Source organism: Melospiza georgiana, chromosome 19, assembly GCF_028018845.1.
Source record: "Melospiza georgiana isolate bMelGeo1 chromosome 19, bMelGeo1.pri, whole genome shotgun sequence".
Classification (NCBI taxonomy): Eukaryota; Metazoa; Chordata; class Aves; order Passeriformes; family Passerellidae; genus Melospiza; species Melospiza georgiana.
Window position 1 is genome coordinate 6,336,412 of NC_080448.1, and position 26,096 is coordinate 6,362,507.

The 26,096-nt window shown below is 47.6% G+C and overlaps 1 protein-coding gene across 7 annotated transcripts in view; it reads left to right on the forward strand.

Moving 5' to 3' along the window:
- The window catches only part of CAMKK1 (calcium/calmodulin dependent protein kinase kinase 1), a 98,079-nt gene extending 72,256 nt beyond the window's left edge, over positions 1-25,823 (forward strand). For all 7 annotated transcript variants that reach the window (XM_058037830.1, XM_058037831.1, XM_058037836.1 and 4 more), the window contains exons 10-16: positions 5,897-6,096; positions 6,719-6,772; positions 7,607-7,680; positions 11,878-11,965; positions 13,231-13,359; positions 14,378-14,481; positions 22,332-25,823. In XM_058037830.1, the coding sequence (XP_057893813.1) occupies positions 5,897-6,096; positions 6,719-6,772; positions 7,607-7,680; positions 11,878-11,965; positions 13,231-13,359; positions 14,378-14,481; positions 22,332-22,404 (722 nt within the window). In that variant the 3' untranslated portion in view covers positions 22,405-25,823. The remainder of the gene's footprint in view (positions 1-5,896; positions 6,097-6,718; positions 6,773-7,606; positions 7,681-11,877; positions 11,966-13,230; positions 13,360-14,377; positions 14,482-22,331) is intronic.
- Positions 25,824-26,096: the final 273 nt, after the last annotated feature.

A 26,096-nucleotide genomic window follows, 5' to 3' on the forward strand; every position in this document is an offset into this window, starting at 1 on the left:
TTGCTCCCATGTGGGAAATGGGGACCTGCCTCTTCTCTGCCTCTGTCCTGTACAAGTTTGGAGCTCCTCAAACAGAGCAGGTTGAGGTGAGGCTACAGCTGCAAGGTTCTGGGTGATATAAATGACACCACCAGGAGAAGAGAGGCTGGTTTATGTTTTATCACATGCAGACAAGCTCTCCTTAGCTGATAACAACCAAACAAAAAAGCCTTTCATGAGCAGCAAGTGTTGCTGATACCGATCGATAAGGGCTGTACAAGAGTGAGAGTAATTAGCTGGTGGAGGAGATCAGAGAGATCTGCTGGAGCCTCTTCAGATCAGGCAGTTTGATTTCTGATGTTTGATGCAGTTCTGTGGCTGCTCAGGGTTAGAGCAGCCCTGGCACAGCCTGTGCAGGGTGTTTGGTACCTGCAGTGCGCTGGGCTGGGTGCAGGCAGCTCTGCACTCCCTGGGGCTGGTGACAGGTGACAGGGCTGTGCTCAGCTGGCTTGAGGTGCACAGGGACAGCCTTTGCCAGGGTCACCTGTCCCTGTTCCCTGTTGCTTCCTGGTGCTGTCACTGATTCATGAGCTCTGGTTTAGTATCCCTGTCCCAGGGCTGGCTCAGGGGTGTGTGGAGTGTCAGGAGTTGTTCAGGAACATGCAAACTGTCACTGGGCTCCTGGTGAAATGGGCTCTTTTGCTCCCATTTTCAAGACTTCCCCAGTGCTGCTGGCCCTGCACACCCCACACAGTCTGGCCTCTGTGTCAGTGCCACCAGAGTGGCAATTCCAGTGTGCTCAAATGGCAGCATCCACCCCACAGCTTCTGCCAGGAGCAGGGGCTCAGCTGGGATGGAGCACAGGGGGAAGCTGAGCCCTAACAAAGGCCTGGGAGGTGCTGAGGCTGCAAAACTTGGGCTGAATCAACTTTATCCAAGTGGCAGAGGCTTAATGGGTGCAGCAAGAGAGCAGCAAAACAATGGAGAGAGGTGACAACAGAGCTGGGATCCTGCCCTGCCTCTGCAGAATGGGGTGTTCCCCTTGTCCCCCCCTGTCCCCTCCATCCCTTCCCCTCACCGCCCTGAGGATGAGCAGCCCTCTGTTCTGAGCTCTGCATGGTGGTGCAGCAGTTTCAGGTTCTCTGAGCTCCTGCAGCAGCTTCCTTGGGAGGGTGTTAAATCATTCCTTTGCCACAGGGCCAATGTGAGAGCAATACTAAGCAGGCTCTGTAGTAGCTCCATATGGATTGCTTTTGTCCTTGGATGGGAATGGGATTCTGGATTTAATCAGCAGAATTCAGCACTGGCCTCAGTAAATAGCAGGATGTGTCAGTGCAGTGCAAAGTTTTATATGTATCATTTCTAAATGGGATTTTAGCAAGTTTGTGTTAACCTGCTGGATCTCCAAGGTTTTCAGAGGGGAATGCAGTGGAAAGCACCTTTTCTAAAAGGAATAAGGAACAAGATCTTTTTCTACCACTTTTAAATATGCTCCCCCTGGGTCTTGGCTCGCTGGTGGTGGATTTGTTGGCAGACAGATCCCAGGCATTTGCCTCTGAGTGAAAGGGAAAGTTCTGGAATAGCCGTGGGGTCTGGAGTGAGGAGTGTTTGTGAAATGGCTGTGTTGTCCCACCTAGGACTGAGCAGAAAGGAATGATGGCTTTGCTAAGGAGCAGGGGGGCAGTGGCAGAACTGTGGAGACCCAGAGAGGAGTGCACAGATAGGAACCAGCTGGCCCAGCAGCAGAGAACTTCCCCAAAATCCTGCCTCTTCTCCAGCTCCATCTACTGCACCACAGCTGGCTGCTGGTGCCAACTCGGTTCCAACACAAGGTAATGAAGAAACAAAAAAAAAGAAAAGCCCTAAAAAGCCAGAATTTCAGGGAGATGTTTAATTTTAAGCATTTTTGTCATTAAACACCCAAGTGCAGGGTTTTGTAGGTGCAGCATGCCTGCCAGAGCTCTATCTGAAATCAGGAGGGACAGGGGAAGGATGCTCCTTTCCCAAGGATTGCTCACACCCTGAGAGCTCTGAGTCCTCCTTTGGGGTTGTATCCTCACAGCATCAGCATTCAAAGCATCATTTCCTTGTTTCTGAGCACCTTGGAACTCTGGGTCTTGACTAAATCAAACTTCAGCTATCCCTGGTCAGGATTTCTGACACAAGTTGTGTAAAATGTTGTGCCCAGGCACTCACTGCCCTGCCGGCTGTTCATGGGGTGGCTGTGAGGATTAACAAAGGATTTCTACTGTATTTGAGATCTTTTCCTGGATGATGCTCTAGGAATCCATGGGATTGTTATCCAGATGCAAATAGGCCTGAAATAGGGTTATCTTTCCACTGCCATGAAGGATGGGTCTAATAAAACCAAATTTAACAGGGTGCTGCATAGTCAGACTTTGTCCTGAGGGCTCTGTGATATCTTAGGTGGTTTCATTTTCATTATGAAGAAAAACCAATCCATGGCAGCACAGAAAGTGCAGGGTGGTTTGGAGCCCAGGGAGGTCATTCTGGTGAGCTGATCCCTGCTTTAAGAGCAAAACCTTTTCCAGGTAAAAGCAACACATGGAGCCATTTTGTCAGCGCGCCAAAGCAGCTTCAGCAAAGGGGCAGAATGTGAAAATTTAAATGTGAAAATTTAAATTCTTTGCCTGGGCAGCTCAGCATCGATTTTAACCAGGGGAGGGGTGCAGGAAAGTGCATTTGCATGGGGATGAGTGGTTTCAGCTGTTGGTGTGGCCTTAGGCATGACTGAAGGGCAGCACCACTGGGATGGTCCTGCCCAAGGCATTCTGCATCCAGCAGCCACATCCCATCCATGTGGCTGGGCTGGCTCTGAGGGGACTCTCTGCCTGCTTTGGGACTCTCTCTGTGCTGTAGCAAGAAAAACACCCAGAGCCTTGCACTTAGAGCAGGACACAGAGTAGCTGGAGGTTCTCTCAAAGGCATGGATTCAGCTTAGGGGGCCCAGTGTGGTTGTGACAGCCTGGCCAGACAGAGAAAGCCAGATAAACTTTCCCAGGAATTGTTCTGGAGAGTTTGAGAAGGCACAAAAAGCTTTATTACAATCTCCTGATATTTATAACCAACATTGTTCACCCAGAACCTGATTGGTTCTTAATAACACCTGTTACCCCCTGGTTAATTAGGAACCACCCTTTGTTAAAACACCTTATAAGAAACAAGGATTTCAGGTTTCCTTCATCAGGTTAGCAGCTCCACACCAAATCATTCCTTGGCAGATGTGAGCACTTGCTCTTTCAGTTTTTGTGGGTGTGATGCTCATTTCCACCAGCTGCTGCTCAGTCTCCTGTCTTTCCCCCTTCATGGATGGCTGTATGGAAATGTAAGGCTGGATGGAAAAGGGGATTTGCAGCCAGCTGGCAGGAGACTTTGGTGGCTGTCACACAGTGTGTGGGTGGGACACTGCTCCAAATTACCTCCCCTCTGCATCTGTCCCCTTCCCATCCCAGTCTGGTATTACTTTAGATGGATGCCAGGTGTTTAAAAGCACCAGGGATGTGACATTCCAGAGGCCAGGCTCACTTCTTGTATTATTTTAAATGGATGCCAGGTGTTTTAAAGCACCAGGGATGTGACATTGCAGAGGCCAGGCTCACTCCTGGGATCCTCAGCCCTGCAGGAACTTGTGCTGAGTCTCTCCTGAGAGCACCCAAGGTCAGACTGTCAGAACTGTAATGTTCTCACCTGGAAACTCAAGCATTCATTGGCCATGTGAGCCATTGTTTGATGGCTTTGGTTTGTGCAGAGGATGTGTTTCTGATTTCTCTGCTCTTTGTTTCTGTGCCCAGCAGTCAGCAGTGTCCACACCTGCTGGGGACCAGCAGCTGCCCACAGTGTTCCTCAGCTTTCATTAGATGGTGCAGAGGCAGGGAATGTATTCTACAAAATACACAGTTACATGAGAGAGAAAATGCTTTGTGGTTTTATTTTGCTTGTGTTTTTTTTACTTTCCTATAAGGAAGAAATAATAAAAAGCCTGGAGTACTTGCTTGCCTTAATTTCCACATTTAAATTTTCACATTCTGGCAAGCTCCAGGGATGTGCTCATATTGTCCATGTTTGTTTTGGGTTTTTTTTAGAGGCTTTGGGAATCTCAGCCCTGTGGTATCAGGCATGACAGCAGACACCTGCCTGAAGGGCAGCTCATCATCTCTTGAAGGAAAACTTCACTCCCCCCTCACCCTTATTTGCTCTCCCTCTATTACCATAATGAAATGTCAGCTTGCCACACCAGCTCTGCTGCTGAGCAGATGTTTCCTCCTAATTGCTGTTGTTGCAGGGTTTGGGTGTTTATCCTGGCTGTTAGCATTAACTGCCTCCCAGCACAGCCTGGCCATGCAGTTGGTGCACATCTGGAAGAAGATGTAAGCACTGGTGCTCTCCAGCAAGTTTCTGTCTGCTGGATCTCCAGAGCAGCTTTTTAATGTGCCAAGGACAGCATCCCCCAAAAATGCTTTAAACTGAGGAGAAGGCTTTGCAGAAAAAACACCTGCAAGTGTGACCTCCCATCCCCAGGCATGGCCTGCTGGGAAGTTGGTTTGAAAAGTGCAGAAATTTAAATAAAATTTGTTCATTCTTGGTCCCAAAGCACAAACTGGGATGCTCCACAGGGCAGGCTGCCTTTGTGGCACTGTGCAGGTCAGGTTTGTAAAGCAGGAAAGGGTTAGACCAGCATTTTCCTCCACCCAGCATGTATTTCCTAGGAGATATGAAAAGTGCTCATGGAGGTATAAAAACAAACATGCTCTGTTGGCAAGAAGGAAATGTAGAAGGAAATGTGAAAACAGTGCTTGGAGCCAGGGGAGGAAGGAGGCCATGGGGTCCTGGTCCTCTGGGGAGGGCAGGATTAGAGGATTTCCTCCTCCTCCTTCAGTAAAGTCTCTTGGGTTTTCTACAGTTCTGTTTTGGGGTCATTCCATGTTCTGAAGGTTGGTGGGTTTTTTATTTTTCAAGTTCTCTGAGTTCCTGAGAAATCAGCCACCTCCCTACAGCTCCCTGCTTCACTCAGTGGCCTGAAAATGTCTTTCAACTGCAATATTGCTCAAGAGAGGTGGTTTGGGTGTTGTTTTCAGTGCATCTCAGCCTCCAGGCTCTCTGCAAGGGTTTTGTGTCATGTTGGATGTACAAGCTGGTGCCTTCATGGAGTGGGACAGAGCTGGAGATTCATGGAATGAAGGGCCAGGTCTGGCTGCAGGAGGGGTGAGAATGGCTGGGCTGATGGGCCAGGGTGGGGTCTGGGGTGATGCAAAGCAAGGTGAGGTTGTTTCTCTGTTTGTGGGCTCGATTGAGAAGTTTAACTAAATAAAAAGTGCCTCTTTGGGATGCTGGTGCTTGCTCCAAGCTTGGAGCTCCATTGTCCCACCTTTTAGCTTCATTATTCCACCTTTTGAGCTAGAAATGCCCACTGATTTCTGAGCTGTTGGCTGAACCTGCCCTCAGCTGTTTGTCACCTGTTTCAGATGGTTCTGCCCCTCTTGATGAGCTTCACAGCACTGCAGTTTCAAAATAAATAAACTCAAAGTGAACCTCTTCATTTGGCTCCCATAAACCTCTGATACAGCAGATGGCCCAGCCCATCAGCTGGTGTGGTGAGGCCAAGCAAATCTGCAGGATCTGAGTGTTCTCCTTCTCCAGCAGCAATGGTTGTTCCCTCTGGCTGAGCTGTCCCTGAGTTTGTGGCTTTTCTTTGCATAATTCTGGATGTATTTCTGAGAATTGTGTTCCAGTGAGGCACCAAACAGGAATGGCTGTAGGAACCATCACGTTCCATCTCCACAGCAGCTGGGAGTGTGGTGCCCGAGCTTGCACCTTTATTTTCCCCTCCTGGGAAGGTTTCCCCGGGTGTGTTGGCTGCTCTGGCCAATTCTGCTCCCTTTTTTTGGCTGTTTTTCAGTGCACTACCAGAAGATCATCCACAGGGACATCAAGCCTTCCAACTTGCTCTTAGGAGATGATGGCCACGTGAAGATTGCTGATTTTGGTGTCAGCAATCAGTTTGAAGGGAATGATGCCCAGCTCTCCAGCACAGCAGGGACTCCAGCCTTCATGGCCCCTGAGGCCATCTCACAGACTGGCAAAAGCTTCAGTGGAAAGGTGGGTCTGTGCTCACAGGGGCTCCTGGGACCCCAGCGTGGCACAAAGGGGGTTCTGCCACACCTGCCTGCTGGCTGTGGCACCAATTTGGGCTGACATTCAGTAAAATTGAAGCTCTCATTCTCTCCAGTCCAGCCAAAGCTCACATTGGTGGCTCTGTGACACTTTGCTGAGGATCCCTGCTAGGCAGGAGCCATGCCAGAGCCCTTTCCCTGTCCCAAGGGAAAGGAGGAAGCCTTTGATTCCCTCCCAAAATTAAGAAGCACAGGGGGCTGCTGAGCACCAAGGCCATACCTTGATTTCCTGGAAGTGACAGACACTGCCAAGGGTGATTTTAGGGATAACAGGGATTTTTTTTTTGTCTGGAGAACTGTTGAAATTCAGCCTTGAATGGTGCAATTTCCTGTAAGATGGGGCTGCTTGTGCTCACAGCAGGGCAAGGGAGCAGTGCCTGGCCCAGCACAGCCCTCACTCCTCAGGTGTGCAAGAGCTGCCCTTAGGAGCCCAACTTCAAAGGGACACAGAAATGTAAATCCATACAAAGAGTGTTTTCTGAATTGCTGGGGAAATCCAGATCAGCTGTGTTGCCTCTCCTTTACCCTCTGTTCATGCTCTCTTTCAGGCCCTGGATGTGTGGGCCATGGGAATCACCCTGTACTGCTTTGTTTATGGCAAGGTAAGCTGCCTTTCAGTGCTGGAGCCCTGCTCTGCCTGCCTTTTGACTCATTCCTTTCCAAATAAAGGCAAATATTAGAGACAAAGACTTACCCTCTGTAAGCTCCAAACCCCCCTGCAGATCAGAAGGGGCTGAGGCTGTGATCTGTGGAAAGGATCATTCCCAGCACTGGGCCCTGAATGCAGAGCTGCAAACCCAGAGCAGCATCAGCAGCACCACCAGCAGTTTGTGGGGTGTTATTTTTATTTTCTGCATTTAGAGATGAGCCAGATAGAGACACAGGGCTGATCCCAAACTGCTGCAGCCCTTTGGGAACCAGATTGCAGAAAGCTCTGGCTGCCAAAGATGAGTTGGGACTGATGGGGGGTCCAGTTTGGCAGAGGCAGCTCCTCAATGCTGTCCTGTCATGGCCTTTCCCTCCCCTGTGGCCAGAAGCCTCATGGCCCACCCCTGCTGTCCCTGGATGAGCAGAACAGGAGGTGTGAGCACCTCTGAACCCCTGAGCTCTGCAGATGCCACCACAGGCACCCAGCTCTGGGTCAGAAGTGGCCAGAAGAGGTGACAGAGGCACTTCATGGTCACCTGGCAGGCTGGATGAAGGAGGGATTCCAGTCCAGTTATGTATTCCCCAAATGCCTCTGCTGTTCTTCTGTTTTTGTTTTTTTTTTAATAAGGAATGAATTCATTTATTGTGTGTGGGAAGATTTCATTTATTTCCATCTCTGTGTGAAATCCAGGGAGTGCAGAGGTTGTACTTGGTGTTACATGAATGACAAATGCCTGAGTGATGCCAGCATCTTGGACAACTGGAAAATCTCTTTGTTTGTTTTACAGTGCCCTTTTATAGATGAATATATTCTGGGTCTTCATAATAGGATCAAGACCAAGCCTGTGGAGTTCCCAGAAGAGTGAGTAAACTTTGCTCAGCTGCTGTAAAATAAAGTTCAGTTTTCAGCATTATTCTCAGTGTGGCACAGTGGTCACCAAGGGGGATGGACGTGGGTGAGGTGCTCTGTGTTCTCCTGGGTCCTTCACGAGGGTTTTGTGCTGCTGTTGAGGTGTTCAAAGTGCTTCTGCTCTTCCTCTGGCCTTGTGCAGACAGGGACTAAAGGGAGTGGCTCTTTGGAAGTGAAGGGGTTCCAGGATCTTGGAAGTTCTGCCCCACCTGCTGACCCTGGGGATGTTGGATGGTTTGGTTGAGGTTTTCTCTCTCCCTGTGCAGAGTGATTTAATGTTTTCATTTTCAGAAGCAATGTGGTGATGAGCCTTGGTCTTGGTCTGCATAAACACATCCCCCTCCTGTGGCCTTCCCTTGGAGCAGGGGAGCTGGCTGATGGAAGGATGTGCAACCACAGCTCAGCAAATCCCTCTCCTCCAGCACACCCCAGGAACACATGGCTTTGTCTTCTGCACCGGAGAGAGGAAAAAACCTGGCAGTCATGGAAAAACCAGGAATTAATTCACCTGTGATCTACTGAGGGTCTGCTCCCCCCTGCTTTGGTTCAGGGAAGGAAACCCCTATGGGGCACAGTGCAGGGCTGGGGTGGTCACAGCGTGTCCTCAGCAGGGCAGGACAAGCCAAGGCCACTCAGTGGACACCCCAAGGCCACTCATCCTTTTCCCTATGACTTTAATCCTGTGTTGTGCAGAAATCAGTCTAATGCCCAGAAATGTGAAGTGATTTTATATCACTTAACTGCACGGAGCAGTGCAGGTGCAGTGCTGAGCTGTAAGTGCTTGTGGGCAGAGTGGCAGGAGGGTGACACTCCCTGTGTGCTCAGTGATGCTCACCATTCATGGTGCTCCATGGTCACCATTCCTGCAGCCTCAAGTGCTGGCCACTCCTCAGCATCTCCTCCAGCTTCAGGCCTTTGGTGACTTCTGCTGGTGAGGAATTTGTTTCCCCTGGTTCCTGACAGATGAATTAGCCAGAGCTGGACTCTTTGTTTCCCTTCCCAAATCCACACATTAGTCATGCAAAGAATTCTTGACCTAATTGCTCATTCCAATAAAAATCTATAGATAAAATGACTTGATTTGGAGAAGCACAAATGAAAACTCCATTGAGAGGCAGGTGTGGTATTGGAGAGGCAGGGAGGGATGTTGTGAGGCTGCCTGTGGGATGTGCATGTATCCAACATCTATGGCAAGGCAAGACTTCTATGAGATGCTCAGTGAATTTTCACATCAGAGTAAAGAGCTGGGCCTCTACCTTGGCAGTCCCAGACTTCTGATCCCACAGAAAAGGATGGACACTCAGGGTGCCCTCTTTAGACCCCTGGGCTGCATTAATTACCCTGCACTGAGAGGAGCCACAGCCCTGCAGGCAGCTCAGCCCCTCAGTCCTGCACAGGACTCTGGGGCTCAGCCCCCTTTAGGGCACACACAGACCCCAGGGTGGGTAAGAGCACCTCTGGCAGGCTCAGGTGGCTGAGTTGAGGCTTTAGGAGCACAGAGGCTGCTCATGCTCCACTGCTGTGTCCCCACCTGCAGCTGGAACAGGACTTTGTCTTGCAGCACAGCAGCCAAAAACCCCAAACCTGTTTATGTTCCCCTGGCATTTTTCTCCCTTGCTCAGGGCTGCCAAAACTGCCACCCCTCCCTCAGCCACCTTGTATTTGGGTTAGCAGTCAGCTCACAAGTGACTGTTCCCATCTGCCTCTGCAGTAAGTTATTAACATTTAATGGGCTAACAGGCTTGTGCTGAGATCTGTTCCTTCATTCAGGCATTTCCTTCAGCCATAATTGGGCTGCATGATTTATGTGGATTCCTCAGTGACCTGTTCTCCCAGTCTAAAAAAAGCTGCACCCCTGATTAGGTTGTTGGAGGAGCTGAGGGTTACTAGGTGTTGACAGCTGTCCAAACCACATCTATTTGTTAGAGGTGGCCACAGAGATGGAATTCACTGGAGTGGATCCACCCTGACCTCCCACAGAATTAGCACCTCTCTACAGTGAGGAGTATTTTGGTTTCAATTTATTTCACCATGGCTACAAAAGACACATTCCTGTTTGCAGAGAGCCCATGGAAAACTCCTTGCCTGTTTCCTGACAACCTTTAGGACAGATGGATCTGACTGTACCAGTGTCACCATCCTTAGAGACCCCAGGATAAATATTTATGGCGCTGGAGTTCTCATTCATGTCACTGAGTCCTTGGCAGGACAGGAGGCAATGGGCTTAGCTCACCCCCTGAGGATCCTGGCATGACTAAAAAGCAAAGCTGAAGCTTTTCTTCAAACATGTGGCAGCAGAGGCAGCAGCTCTGCCAAGTCTCTCCTGGTGAAGCCCAGGTCAATGTTCCCTGACCTGCAGGCACCCTGTAAAGTGATCTGGGTGCTGGCAACCCTCCTGAATGGATGCTGAGCTCTGTGCTTGGCATCTTCCTGAGGGCTCTTACAGGCTGTGAGAAATCCCAGGCAGTGCAGGCTTTTCCAAGGAAAAATGCCACTGGGCACAGAGTTCACCCTGTGCTGCAGAATGGAGAGAGGGAAAGCAGACTGATGTGATCTGTTACCTGGCCATAACCCACCTGACACTGGGAGATCCTTTTCCCCATGACTTTAATCCTGGGTTGTGTAGAAATCAGTCTGGTGCCCAGAAATGTTAACTGATTTTATATTCCATTTATTTTACTTTAAGTAAAGCTGTTGACACTTTGGCACAGAACTGATTTTGAGTATTTCTTTTAAATGCCATCTCACCTGCATCAGTGTGGTGTCTGGAAGGAATCTGTTCATTCCGAGCTGCTAAATGCACTGTCACTGCCCATGGCTGTTCCTCTGGAGCTCATCTCAAGAGCAGCACTGTTCTTTCCATTCCAACTGAAATTGTCACCTGAGTCTCTGAGGACTCATCCTGTTCTTCCCCTTGTCTGGTCACTACTGCCTGTGTACAGCAGAGCCTTGATGCAACTCTAAGTGTTTAGACTTCAAACTGAACCCCCTTCTTGCCTCTGAACTAGCAGCATTTCCTTGTGGTTGTTTGTAAAGATCTCATAGCCAAAGCCCCAATAAAATATTCATGAATTATTAAACAGCAGCTCTGTTTTCATCAGACTGAAATATCCCTTGCTGTGATGTGGTTTGCATTTTGGTTTGTGATAGTTTATTCCCTTCTCTGCAGAGCAGGTGGGCACAGCACCTGGTGCTCACTCTTGTTTCCAGCCTCAAATCCAGCCTTCCTGGGGAGTGACATTTTGTGCTGCTGAGTTGCATCTCCATGAAGAAACACAATTCTTCAGGAGTCATTTGTGACACAGACTTTCAACTGCCTAATGCAATCCAGTCACATGCTGGCATTTTACTTCAGCAGCACTTTGATCATTCAGATCTGGTGCGTTTCAAAGGCATCTCCTGCATCATTAACCACAGGAATCATTGCAGCCTGTGGGCTGCAGGACCAAGGGCTCCATGTCAAGGGAGTGGCTTCTGGGTTCAGGTGCCATCACGTTTAGATCTTGGAAATAGGGTTAAAATTTTTGATGTATTTATCTTATTTGCATTTGTTCATTCCCTCCTGTTGTTAGCCCAAGGCTGAGCTTTGCAGGTAGAGGATAGTGAGTTACAGGCTGCCTGCAATCTGTGATCTGGAAGCAAGTTAAATTACAGAACCTGGAAGAATTTAAATAACACAACCTGGAAGCTTAGCTGGGAACTTGAATGTCAGATGGGGGTGTTTTATCCAGCATACCATTGCTCATGATGCAGGTTCAGCAAATTAAGCTGTGCCCCTCTTGATTCACAGAGTTCATCTCAAGTTCTGCTCTCAGGAGCACTTTGTTCTTCCAAATCTCCCCTCAGAAATTCCCTGTCTTTAAGAATGTCCTTAGACCCCTTCACCTGTCCCTCATGCTGCATTTTGGGTGTGTGCTGCTGTATTAGGGGGCAGGACAGGATAACCAAGCCAGGATAACCAACACAGAATAACCAAGCCCTGCAGCAGTGACTGTGGTGCCTTCCTTTTTTCCAAGCCAGCTTTGCAGAGAAAATACCTCCTGAGCAGAGCAGATTCTCTGCCAGGTAACTGCAGTAAGAAATGTGCATTGCTGCATTTACAGCTCCCTGGTTAACTGTGTGCTGCTGTTTTCTGTTTTCTTCACTCAGGGCACAGATAAGTGACGAGCTCAAGGAGCTGATCCTGCGCATGCTGGATAAAAATCCAGAAACCAGGATAACAGTCCCTGAAATTAAGGTAAGGTGGGCCTTGATGTTAGAGCTTTGTCTCAGCTGATTTTGTGTCCTTTGGTACCTTCTAATGAGGCAGAGCTGTCCCAGTGTTTGTTTTGGGAGCTGTCTCTAGCACCCTCCCTTGGAGAAGGAGAGCACTCGTTTTGCAGCCACAGCTCCATCACTGCTGCTTGCTTGGGGAATATTGACAAAAGCTTTCTTGTTTGCTTATTTAAATGAAAATTACTCAAAAGCTGGCTGATCTCAGTGAATCCCTGGGAGAATCAGCATTGTCAGGGGAGCTGCTGGCTGCAGAGCCTGGGCTGGCAGTGCTGGATGTGCATTCCAGGGACTGGATGTGTGTTCCTCCTCTGGTCCTTGTGTGCCCAGTGGCCTCAAGGGAGCACATTTTTTTCTATCACCATTATTTGGAAGATGTTGAATAATAGAAAGAATGAACAGGCCTGGCAGAGCACAGTACTTCTTCACAGGTTGTGGTTTCACTCTGGGTTTGTGTGGGCTTGCTGTCCTCCTGTCACCCCTCACCAAGGCTTTAGGTGTGCTGGAAGATTTTCATAGAGATCCATCAGCATGCTCTACAGGGCAAGCCCTGCTTTGCTTTGTCCCAGGCCAACACCAGTATTTCTAGAAAGGGTGAGCTTCAGGAAAAAAATGTGACATCCCTTCCTTCCATGCCCAGGAGGCCAAAGGCAGGTTTGGAGGTGTATTTATGGGATTTCACTTGACAGCAGGTTTGGAGGTGTATTTATGGGGTTTCACTTGACAGCAGGTTTGGAGCCGTATTTATGGGATTTCACTTGACAGCTCTTGCAGACACAGTGTGGGATCCTGTGGGTATCACAGAAGAGCAGAGCTGAGTGCTGGCCCTTGTCCCTGACTGGTGTCCCTGGTGACTTGGATGCTGACAGAGGACGTGTCAGGCTGGGCTCTGTGCTCAGCCCTTACCCTCAGACAGGGCTTTCCTCCTGCTCCCAGCCAAGAAACCATCCCATGAGAGGCAGCAAGAAAAGGGGGCTTTGCTCTGCTGCATGCAATACAAAGAATGAAAACGCTCCAGATAACTCAGGTTACCAAAGTGTTTCAAACTTGATTCAGAGGATGCCATGGTGCTGGTGGGAGGCAGCAGTGTGACAGCACTGAGCCAGACTGCAGCCACTTCCGAGGGAGCTGGTTAAAAACCCCCTCAGGCAGCAGGAGAGGGAGCAGTGCTGGCAGCAGGGAGCCCTGTGCCCCGTTTGTGTTTTAGCCCAGAGCTGTGTGTCCCTGCAGGTGCACCCCTGGCTGAGCCGGGGCGGCGCCGAGCCGCTGCCGCTGGAGGAGGAGCACTGCTCCGTGGTGGAGGTCACCGAGGAGGAGGTCAAGAACTCCGTGAAGACCATCCCCAGCCTGCCAGCTGTGGTAGGTGTGAGATACAACACATCCTCTGAGCTGGGCTGCAGCCTTCTGCTGCTGGGCGAGGTTTGGAGAGGGGACATTGGGGTGGGGTTCACAGGGGTCCCAGGAAGAGGGGAGAGAGGAGAATCTTGACTCCATGTTTCAGAAGGCTGATTTATTATTTTATTTATTATATAAAATTATTATATTATATTATATTATATTATATTATATTATATTATATTATATTATATTATATTATATTATATTATATTATATTATTATATAAAAATATTATATTATATTATATTATATTATATTATATTATATTATTATATTATATTATATTATATTATATTATATTATATTATATTATATTATATTATATTATATTATATTATATTATATTATATTACTATACGAGAGTTATATACTAAATATATACTAAATACTATATATAATATATACTATATACTAATATACTAAATACTATATGCTAAATACTATATACTAAACACTATATACTAATTATATACTAAAACTAAAAGAATAGGAGAAAATGTTTAATCAGAAGGTTAGCAAATAAAGGAATAGAATAGAAATGATAATAAAATCTTGTAACTGACTAGAAAGTTTGAGACAGCTGACTGTGATTAGCTATTCATAAAAAACAACCACATGAGACTAATCAAAGATGCACCTGTTGCATTCCACAGCAGCAGATAATCATTGTTTACATTTAGTTTCTGAGGCCTCTCAGCTTCTCAGGAGAAAAGATCCTAAGGAAAAGATTTTTAGATTTTTCATGAAATATGTCTGTGACAGGACACGTGTGTTCCTGGCATGAAATCTCAGCTATTTGACCTGGTGTGAACTTCTTGTGCCTGACTGCTGCAGCAGCCTGGCTCTCTCAAGCAGCTTTGCTTTGTGCTCTTTGCTGTAAAATGTCAGCTGAATTATTAAAGAAGCTGTTGTTCCTCCTTTGAACTGGCTTCCAGGAGCCAGCCCTACTGTTCTCACTGCTCTGTTCTGTTCCTCAAAGATCCTGGTGAAGGCCATGCTGAGGAAACGCTCCTTTGGGAACCCCTTTGAGGTCCAGACAAGGAGGGAGGAGAGATCCATGTCTGCTCCAGGGAACCTGCTGATGTAGGTACCACAGCCATGCCTGCTCTGCAGCACGGCCAGGGCCTGTGGGGAGGGAGGGAGGGTGGAAAAAGCACCTTGCAAATCTTTCTGTAGCATTCAAAGACAAAACTCCCTTCTGCATCAAACACTGGAGATAAAATCTACCCCAAGTCCTCTCAGACTAAATTTTTATTTATATAATATTTTTTCTATTATATATATATATTTATTATATATATATATATATATTTATTTATTTAATATATATATATATATATATATATATAATATATATATAAAAATATATATATATGTACAATAAATCAGTTTTTAGACTGCAGCCTAAAAACTCTTTTATAGATGCAGGTCTCTCTGTAAGATGGGCTTGGCCCAAACACATATAAGGTGCTAAACCTGAGTCTGTTTTTTCACCTGTTAATTTATAATGCTGTGATCAAAGATCCATTAGAGACTGGTGAAGTGAAATAAATTTAATTAGGGTCTAGCTTGGATATATATTGGAAGGTTTAATTCTTCTTTCCTTTCTATGGACAACAGAAATGGTACCAAATGAGCAGTTTATGTAGGTTTTTTCACTCAAAATGAGATTATGGGATTTGGTCTGTGGTCTGGGGCCCAAGTCTGGACAGAGACATCATGGTCGGACAAAAGAGAACACTTTGAAATTGCTTTTTCACTTGAGAACACATAGTGTTTTTCACACAGTTTTCTGCCAGTTAATGAAATAGTGGAACACATTGCAAGGGGATACTTTGAGGTTGGGTAGAAATTACTATATTGGGATTAAAAAGAGAATAGAGATCTTGATGACTAATAGATTCAGCAGCAGTTTTTAACCATGATGGTGTGTACAGGGAGAGAATTCCTCTGTCCTTTACTTGGTTCTTACTCTTTCTCCCTCATTTTTGTCACTGATTCCTTTTAGAGCCAGTATTCTGGGCCATCAGTCCAGTAAATAACAGCTCGACCTGATCTGGGACAATTCTTTTTATATAAATAAAGCTTTCACCTCACAGGATCTATAAGGCTGTGGCAGACAACAAAGTTGTGTTGTCCCAAAATGATTCTTTTCCACCCAGAATCCCAGTGCCCTTCCCAGCAGACTCCCATGGGGGTGTGCTGAGCCTCACTGCACCATTGATAACACACTTAGAGGAGTCTCTCTCTGTCTCTCACAGGTGTGTGGGGATTTCAGGGCTCAGCTCAATTAAGGATGATCATTTTCTATGTCCCCAGCTGAGTGCTGGAGACGAAATGAAGGCTTTGTCATGGTGTCCATGGGCAGACACCAGTTTGGCATTTAAACACCCTGCTCTGCTCATGGGTGCTGCTGTGGGACACATCTGGAGCATGGCAGCCACAGCTCTTAGCACAAGGGATCTGCCCTGATTTGTTCCTCTTCACTCAATGCATTCCAAATTAGTCATTGCTAATTGGACACATGTCTCTACCCATATCTTCACTATCATTGCTGGTCACTGCACTGCATTGCTCTGGAATGGGGAAACATTTACTAAATTTGAAGAAAAATGTATTTTATTCTTCCCACTATCCCAGAAAGGTGACTTGGAGCAAGGCAGAATTTCTTTTTAAACCCTGCATGAACTGATATTTCAGGGTGGTAACCCTGAGCCTGTTTCCAAAAGGGATCTGTTCCTTTCTGCCTTCATTTGAGGTGCTTGAAAACTCACCCAGGTGGGGGAAAACCCCTTGACCCTTGATGCTGATTCCTGCCTGGAGCTGGGTGCTTCAGTATCTGCTCAGAAAAAACAAATCTCATTTGATCTCAGGTAGCTGTGAAACTTCTGAGCAGCCACATTATCAATGTCTTGTCCTTTATAAAATATTCTTAGGCTTTCAAGATGAGCTGTAAGCCTCCACTTTTGTCTCCTTTTTAGAGTTGCTAGTCAGATTTGTTTCAGTTCATTGAAACCCAGCACCTTTCCCTGTCTCAGCTCATTCTGGTCCTGTGTGTTTTCAGGCTCCTTGTACAGACTGAAAAGTTTATTTTTTAAAGCATTGTGTCATTTCCACTGTTGTGCTGCTGTGTCTGGTGCCCTCATTTTACAAAACCAAACCAGGGATGGAGCTGCAGCCATGCTGAGCTGGCCTCTGCCCAGCTGTGAGCACTTAAAAATATCCAAAATCAATATAAATGTGCCAGTTCTCCACTGCACCAATCCCTGTGCTTAATTTCTCAGTCTCATGCCATCAGTGCCAATTTTTGGCAGTAACAATTGACTTAATCCTAAATTATTTCATGCACAACTGGAGCTTTGAGAACCCATCTCAAAACTGTTGTTTAAAAGAAAGATACTTGCCAAGCCTCTCCAACAAATGGTGTTGTATATTAAACACCACAGCAGGGATGCTCCTTTTAAGGCATATGGATTATTATTATTTCAAACTTTGGAAAACGTTTTACTGACTGAATCTAATGACAATGACTTCAAATTTAAATAAATGTGTTGGCTCCAATGACATTAATCTCAAGTGAGCCACAGCTAAATGGGAAATATTCATTGTTCAGTGAGTTATCTCTTGATGACAGTGTTATTTCCTCAGGGGCAAACAGAGTAGACACCAAGCTCATCCACTTGTTAATTCATATTGCTTGTTCCCTGGAAAAACCACCCTTGCTACAGATATAAAGTGCCAATGTTATGATTACAGCTGTGTTAAAATAAGTTTCAAGTGAGCCTGGATTTCTGTAAAGCTTTAGGATCTTGCAGGAGCAGAAAATATTGCTGTAGTAAGGCTCTGCAGGATTTCTGCATGTCCATCACCCTTGCAGCTGGGCAGGGGACCCCCAAATTGGGATCTGCCAGGAAAGCAGTGCCTGCAGCCATCACTGTGCTCTGGACATGTGGCTGCCCTGGAGGAGCTGAGAGAAAAATGAGCCACACACTGCAAAGCTCTCCTGCACAGAGCCCCTTGTCCCAGTGTGAGGGTCTTTAGAGGGACAGAGATCAGATTTTGTAATATTGCATCTCCTTCTGGTTGTAGGTAGGAAATAACTTGTTGTGTTTCTAGGGAAGAAAAAAGGAAAGCAATTAGAATACTCCAGTTTCACATTCAATCTATTTAATTAGGCTGCATGTGAAAGTGCCAGAGCCCCACTCAGTGCTGCCTCAAGCATCTCACATCTGCCATTTCTGGGGATATACTCTAGGAAATCCTCTGGCACTGAGCTGAGCTCTGCTACCAGAGCTTTCTGCTATTTCATGCCTAATTGATGACTCTTAAAATGGAGCTGTCCTTCAAGCTCACTCCTTGGGATTTGGAGAGGAGGAAACTAAATCACGTGGCTGCATCTTTTTGTAATTTCTCCCTGCATTACCTGCACAGCATGCTGGGCCCTGTCCCTGGAAATGCTCTGGGCTGATGTCTGTGGTAGCAGCAGGGCTTTGCTGTGGCAGCCTTGATGCCTTTAGAGGACACCATTAAGACACCACTGACGTGAAACAGTTCTGGAGCCAATACTGGGAGGACAGAACGTTTTTTAGACCTGGAAGAAGTGAATCCTCTCCTGGCTGTTATTTATTGCTCTGTTTATCAGCACTGAGCAGCTTAAAAGGCAGATGTTCAGTGCAGACACACTCAGCAGGTAGAGGGGAACTAAAAGGATGATGCCCCATTTAGCAGTTGCTGTGTTGCACACCTAGAATGGTGTGAGAGCTGCCAGCTGTCACCTCCCTGTCAGCTGGGCAGTGGCCAGGTGTCACTGCATCCTGCCTTTCCTTTCCTGCAGGAGCTCTCAGGAGAGGCAGTGATTCATGGAGTTTACAGATCCTATGGCCAGGTTCAAGCCCATCATTAATGGTGGCTGCAGAACCAACTGATATTTTCTAATTTTCCAGCTTTAGAATATTTTTTAAGCCCAGTTCAGCATTCACAGCTAAGTTCTGGATTTCTGATAGCAGTGTTTTCTGCATTTCTTCTGCCTGCTCCACATTTCTCCTAACTGAGTCAGCCCTGGCTTCACCACATTTTATTGCTCTCATTTATTGCAAGTACTACCTATCAAATTAATTGCTGTGTTTTGACAGACCCAATTTACTTTCCCATTATGGCTGCTAACACTGTTGACGAAATGTGGTTGTCAGCTCCTCCGTGGGGGATCAGTTGGTATTTTAAAAGCTTACCCTGCTTTCAATCTTCCCAATAAGAGACCCAAAAGGTCACTGCCCTTAGGGCCATATTGTCCATGTGGGTTAGGCACAAGGGGAAAAGGAGGTTTAAAAAGTGGCTGGCCAAGGTCTCTGAGCAGAAACAGCTCCTCCCAAAGAGAGAACTGCATGTTTTGTGGGAAATGATGCCCCACATGCAGGTGATGTCCTCACAGGGCTGTGGCACAGGATGTTCCTCTGGGGGCCCAGTGCTCCTGGGGCTCTGCCCCATTGCACAAGGGACACAAAAGCCCAGAGGTGCCAGGGCAGCACAGCTGGACACCAGCTGGACATGTGCTGGGAGCTATTTGGAGCTTGGGTTTGTACCAGTGCTGCCAGTGCCTGTCCTCACCTGTCCTTAGGTAAATGTGGCTGATGTTCCATCCCCATTCCACTCTGCACTCTAGGCTGGACAGGCACAGAAATACAAGCTCCTTCACCTGCTGCCATTGTCTTCATGATCACTTTCTTCCTTTGTCTCATTGTTTTGCTCTCAGGGACAGATTCCTCTTAAACACATCTGTATATTTGCATCCATCTTTAAGGTAAATCCATGTCTGTGTTTCCCCTGGGTGCTGTAGAAACCTGTGTCCCCTCCTCAGCCTGTGTGGTTTGTGTGGTAGTGACAGCATTTGGCTCCATCCTTCCTTCCTGTAGGAGCAGTTTTATTGCAGTCATTCTGTGTGTGTCACACTAATGTTTATGTGTGCTCTTTATTATTATTTCTATTTGTGATTCTTTGAGCTGTTTTCAGGGAGGGAGGGGTGAAAAATCAAGTTGGGTTTTAGCAGGAAGTGGTGCTCAGCCCCATGTTTGCAGAGGGAACAACTACAGAATTTGGGAAAGGCTGAGCTTTGGAATTTGAGTTTATTATTTAATGGTTGTGCAAAAGAAAAGGCTGGAACCATCTCTGCTCCAGATGCTCCACCACCCCTTGTGCTTCTGCCTCTGCTGCAGCACTGGGAGAGCTCTGGCAGACAAAAATTGGTTGCTCCAAGTGACCACCCCAGCCGGGACTTCATCAAAACATGGTCACTTGTCCAACCACCAGCACAGACCCTTCTAGGAAGTGTTGATCCAGTTATTTCTGATAAATAACAAAATAACATTAATGCAAACCATGATGAGCTGCTTACAGACACCTCAGTGGAAGTCCTAGGATCCAGTGGTCAGGCAGGACACAGCCTCCAGCCAGGCTGGAAGATCTGGGCTGAGAGACTGGGAAACAACCACACATCTCTAAATACCTTTGGGAGCAGCTCCAGCACTCTGGAGACTCTGTCTGGCCTGGTTTATGGCTCTGGGACACATGGATGGGCCAGAGCCAGGATGTCACCTGCTCTGAGTGAGGAAGGACTTGCAGAGATTCTCCAAAAATAGCCAGGAGAAGGCAGGCATAGGGAGATGGGGACTGATGTGGTGCCACTGCCTCCTGCTGCTGCATTTCCATAGGGAGGAAGGGACTTGAGCAGCCTGCACTGAATGGGGACTCTTGGAGAAATTAAGCACTTGCCAGGGGTGTGTTTGTGCTGTGTAGGTGTCCCACACCCTCCCTGTGCCCTGCTCCTGTGTTTGGGAGGGCAGTGTGGGGAGGCTCCCTCCTTGTGGGACACAAAACTTGTGTGAATCCTCAGTGGCTGTGATCCCCCACAGCCTGCACTCTCCTGGGGAACTGCACAAACCAGGCTCTGCTCCCCTGTGATTTGCAAAATGTAGGAGAAATAGAGGCTTATTTCTCACCAGGAGTTATTTACTGGAGATTCCCACCCAGCCTCAGGCCTCCCAGCAGGAGCCTGGCTCCTGTGCAGACATGGAGCTCTGGTACTGCATCTCTGCTGCTTTTTGGCTGCTGTTTGCCACCCTGAGGGTCCTCTCAGCCTGCCATGGAGGTGTTTGGAGAGGCAGAGGCTGCTCAGAGTGCTGGGACAGCCCTGAAGACAGCCCTGACAGGAGCAGGATCAGCAGGATGTGTCAGACAGGGAGCTGGGCTGTGCTGAGCTGCTACAGCACAGAGCCTCTGCTGCTAAATGAGGTGATCAATCACTTGAAGAGGGGGATGACAGGACTGAAGGCAGGGCTGTTCCTCAGCCTTTCCTGCAGGGAAATGGTCCATGAGTTCAAGGTCAGGTTTACTGCAGGTTTTTGCTGAAGTGGAGGGAGAAGGGAACACAATTTTGGATCATTTCTGGTTTCTTCAAAACTTGAGTTAGCCCTGTGTGTACTCTGTGTTGTTCCTAGGCAGGAAATACCCCCAGAGCCCCCAGACACTGTGTGCTCCAGGCACTGACACTCCACTGCCAAGCTGGCTGTGTAGGTTCTGCAGAATGCCCAGAGCAGCTGTGGCTACCCCTGGATCCCTGGCAGTGCCCAAGGCCAGGTTGAACAGGGCTTGGAGCAGCCTGGGACGGTGGGAAGTGTCCTGCCCATGGCAGAGGGTGGAACAAGGTGATCTTCAAGGTTTCCTTCCAACCCAAACCACTCCATGATTCTGTGGTACAGCCAGACTGGTGTGAGCAAGGCTGGACACACCTTGGGACACAACTGCTTGGAGATGATCACCTCCTTTGTGTTGTGGATGGAGAAATGGATGTTCTCCATTTTCACCTTTGTATGGTGGAGAAATGGATGTTCTAGGTGAAGTCACCTGCCTGTGATCGGTTTCTGCTGTGGGTGGCACCTGGAGGTGTCCCCTTCCCTCCATCCAGTGACACTCTCATGCTGTCTGGGGTGGCTGGGCAGGGTGGAGGTGCTGCTCCTCGAGGGTGCCCTGGAGTGCAGTGCAGCTCAAGCCTTCTGCATGAGAAAACATCAAAAGTTAGGAGCAGGAGGAAAAGGTTGAAATTACTGTGGTGTATGTGCAGTGCAAGTTTTTGGGAGCAGAGGCCAAGCAGGTGTCCAGGCCGAGCTGCCCATCCCTGCAGGGATATTGTGCTGGGATATTGCTGAGGTGTTCATTGCTGGTTCATTGCTGCTCCCTATTGATATAAAAACCACCCCTGCCCTGCTGTGTGCCCACAACATCTTTATCTCCAAAAAGAAGAAAATGCCAATCACTTGTTTTTAAGATTTTAAAAGTTTAATAGTAATAAAATGGTTATAAAATATTAATATAATTAGAGTAATAAAAATTTGGATTATTAGGATTAGACAATATGAGACAATAAAAACAAAGAGTTAGGGACAGTCTGGGTACCTTTTTCTGGGCAAAATAAGCCCGAAAAAGAACACCCATTAACAGAGGATTAACCCTTACAAGCAACAGCCTGTTGCATATTCATACACCTCATACATGATGCATAAATTCCATTCATATGCAGGATTCTGTCTGGTCAGTGTCAGCTTCTTCCTTTGAATCCTGAGGCATCTCCAGGGCTGAGTGAGATGGGAAGAAGTTTGTTTCTTCTGATAATGGAGTAATAAATTCTTTTTCGCTGAAAGATTTAGGTGTCCTGCTATTTAGGTGTCCACCTTTAGGTGGCTGCTATCTCGGTGGGGGTACCTCAGTTTTTGGGAGCAGAGGCCAAGCAGGTGTCCAGGCCAAGGTGTCCATCCCTGCAGGGATATTGTGCTGCGATATTGCTGAGGGGTTCATTGCTGGTTCATTGCTGCTCCCTGTTGATATAAAAACCACCCCTGCCCTGCTGTGTGCCCACCATGTCTCTCTCTCCCCACACCCTGCAGAACGCAGGGCAGCAGAGAAGCCGCCCGGGACCCGGAGCTGCCCGACGTGAGCGAGGACGAGCCCGCGGCCTGAGGGTGCGGCTGCTGCCGGGGCCGCCATCACCCTCAGCGCCCTCACCGCCCTCACGGCCCAGCCCGGGGCCTGCCCAGCAGAGCGAAGAGAGCCTGGCAGGAGCAGCCCGAGCCCAGCAGGAGCCGAGGGAGCCGGGAATGCCCGGCGGGAGGAGCCGGGCAGTGGCGGCAGCCCCGGCCGAGGTGCCCGCGGCTCCTCCGTGCGTGCCTTGTGCTTCACCCGAGCAGCCGGGCTGGGCTCCCCTCAAGGGGCCTTTCCCCCACAGAGACTTTGTCCTTGTGTTGTTGCATTATCTACATCAAGCATCAGGGGAAAAAATCCTAGTATTGTACGGGAGGGCAACTGTTTTATTTTATTTTGTGTACATCAGGAGTGCTGCTGCTGGTGTGGAGATGAAGACAAAATGTCTTTGGGTATCAGTGAAATGAGGACGAGATGCTGCTGTTGGAGTGAACATCATCCCTCCCTGTGTCTTTCTTTCTCTTTCTTCCCTTTTCCTTTTTCCCTTATCCATTGATTGCTTCTAAACTTGGGGTTAGAAGCTTCATCTCAATAATTCGACAACTGGTAAGAGATTACCCTTAAAAAGGTAAATACAAAAAGGGAAGAAAGAGAAAGACAGACACAGGGAGGGATGATCCCTGAGTTTTGCACAGTGTCAGTCCTGCCCCAGCCGTGGCTTTAGTCAGGCAGAGCAAAGCAGAGGAGTCCCAGGAGATTCCCTGGGTGTGGGTGAGCCCTGGGTGGCACAGAGCCCTGAGCATGGGGATATGCTGGCACACAGAACAGCTTTGTGCTCCAGGGACTGCTGCCAGGGCTGCTCTGCCAAAGAGCTGGCAATGCTCCCACTCCTGCACCCACTCCTGCACCCATGGACCATGGTCTGCAGCTGAAAAGAGAGGCAGGTTTGGGTTTTATTTTATTTCATTTCCATCTCTTCACTTAATCTCTTGTGTACCTGATGCTTTTAAATTTCCTGAAAATGATCCAAACTGGCAGAAGTTCCTAGGATGGAATGTTGGTGGAGGGTTTTTAGGAAGATACAGAGCACAAGTTCACAACTTGATTTTTAAATTTTTTTAAAGGCTTTAATTTTTAATTTTAAGACTCTGATTTTTATGCATGTACTGATGCTGCTATTTTATCCATAGATTGCTTCTAAACTTGGGGTTAGAAGCTTCATCTCAATAGTTTGACAACTGGTAAGAGATTACACTTAAAAAGATAAACACAAAAAGGCAAATACAGTCATTTTTGTGGCTGTTGATGTACAATCTGTGTGGATAATCAGGAATTTCACTCTTCCATTCAGAGAGTAAAGACCAGTGACATCCATCTGTCAAAATACATGTCATTATTTTCCCTTGAGCCTTATGGGGCCTGAACGTGCCCCTGGGAAGCCAGTGGGATTGCAATCTTATTTTATAGTACTTAAAGAAAGGGCATGATTAAATTTGGTTCCTACATAATCACCTTAGTGTCTGTTTTTAGGTTAATCCTGAGGACTTGGGACATTGTTCCCTCATTTTTTGTGCAGGGGGACACATGTGTGAGGGTTGTTGGTAGTGGCTGGTGTATCCTGGTGCTCCTGTTCTGTTTGCTGCAATCTCATTTGATGCTTCCCAACATTTTCTAGCTGGGCTTTGCTGCTGGTGCCTTCTGTCTGTCCCCAGCCCGTCACCTCCCCTCACTCAGCATGCCAGTGTGATGCCCAGCACTCCCCAGCCTGGGCTCTTCCTTGGAAATATTGGCAAAATTGGAAAGAAAATTGCAGCTTCTCTATTAAATGGAGACCTTTAATGCTGAAAGCTGCTGTTGGATCCTGTCAGGGTTGCTGCTGTGGGGCTGAGCTCTGCATTGCTTCTTCCAGTGCTAAATCCTGCCTGGTTTTTGGTATCTGCACCAGCTGTGAGCTCAGCATGCCCTGAGGAGCCTGCTCCTGCACCTGGAGGGTGCCCTGATCCTTCCCCCAGCCTGGGACAAGGGACTTGCTGCTTGTCATGAAGATTTAGGTACCCAGAGGTAGGGAGTGAAAAGTCTGAGAGCTTTTTCATCTCATTTCATGCAGCATTTCAGGGCTGCAGGGGATTCTGCAGATGGGAAAGGTTGTCCAGGTGGAACTGCTGCCTGTGGAAGGGACAATCTATGGATACAAACTGATCTCTCCTCCAGTTTGTGGAAAAAACTTTCCCTAAGACTGGACCAGGGAGTGGCCTTGGAGAAAAGACACATCTCAGGAACGTGCCCTGCCCCAGGGAGAAAAGGGACCTCTGGTAATCCCCATCTCTGTGGGACTTCTGAAGTCTTAAGTCCTGGGTTGTGCTCTAAGGAGGCAAACATGATGTTAGTTATTGTATTTTTAATCTGTGGCAAGAATAATTTGCTAACCCAGGCATCTGGGGTTATTTTAGTGATGCCCAAGGCTGTTCTCAGCCTTAATTAATGCAACCAAGCAAATGATGAGTTACAAATGAGCTCCATATGATGTTCCTTTAGTGGTACCTAAATCATCACTTCAGTTTTGGAGAGGAATGGATGTTTTTTATTATTATCTCAAAATCTACTTTGAAATATTTGCCCTTTCAGCTAAAATAAATCCTTCTGGAGCTGTTCCCACATGTCCAAGAACCACCTCCTCCAGCTCTGAGCTCGTGTCACACCTTGTTTCTTCAGCAAATCTGCCAACAGGCTTTCCTTTATCCCCCTAAAAAACACCCCTATGGTGTCACAAACAGCAGCCTGAAAACCTGCATGAAATGAGATGAAAAAATGTGCCCTGGCAGCAGGAAAAACGCTCAGATAGCAAAACCAGGCTCTTCTCACTCACTGCAATGAAATCCCTGCTTGTTTATGTGCATGTTAGAGCAGCTCAGGGCAACTGGTTCTGCTCTGAAGAGAGGAAGAGGCTGAAGAGAGGGGATTTGTTTGAGAATAAACATCCCAGGCAAGGCAGCGCTTTCAGCTCTTGAGTAAAATCATTCTCTTCAGCTGGATGGGTAAATATTTGTTTGTTCCTCTCTGATAGAGGGGATGGGGTTCAGTGTGGCTGTGCAGAGCAGGTGTGGCACACTCGTGCTCTGTGATTTTCCCCTCCAAATCCTCTCCTCTGCTGTTCCTGGAGCACTGGGATGCTCTGGCCTGGGTTAGCTGGGTTTGGAATCACCAGCAGGGCTCCTCTTTCCCCCATCACCATTGCATCTGCTCAAGTTTTCCAGACTCTTCCAGAATTAGGATGATTTTCTTGAAAGAAATTTCTCATTTGGGGGAGCAGCACATATCTGTGATCTCCAGGAGATGGATTTCTTTGTCTCATTGAATTAATGGCTCTTGGCCTTTGGTTCTGGGGTAGTGCTAAGTAAAAATCCTGGTCAGGTCCCTCCTGTCCTGCCCTGGGGAATGCACAGTCTGTGTCTTTAACCCTTTGCTGCTGCCAGTGTCACACCTGCAGGCAGATGAGGTTTGCAGCATCAGGGCTGCTGACTTTGTGTGGGGCTCCAAACAGAGGGATCTCAACAAGGAACAGTGTAGCTGCTCCATGCAAAACAAACAGTGGCTCCATAAAACAACTCCCAGGGCGCAATTTCATTCCTTATTTATTGCCAGACTTGCAAGGAGGAGCTGCTGGGAGAAATTTTGTGTTCCTTCAGCACAGCTCTGCCCTGAAGCCCTCACAGAGCTGCCATGGGGGGGTT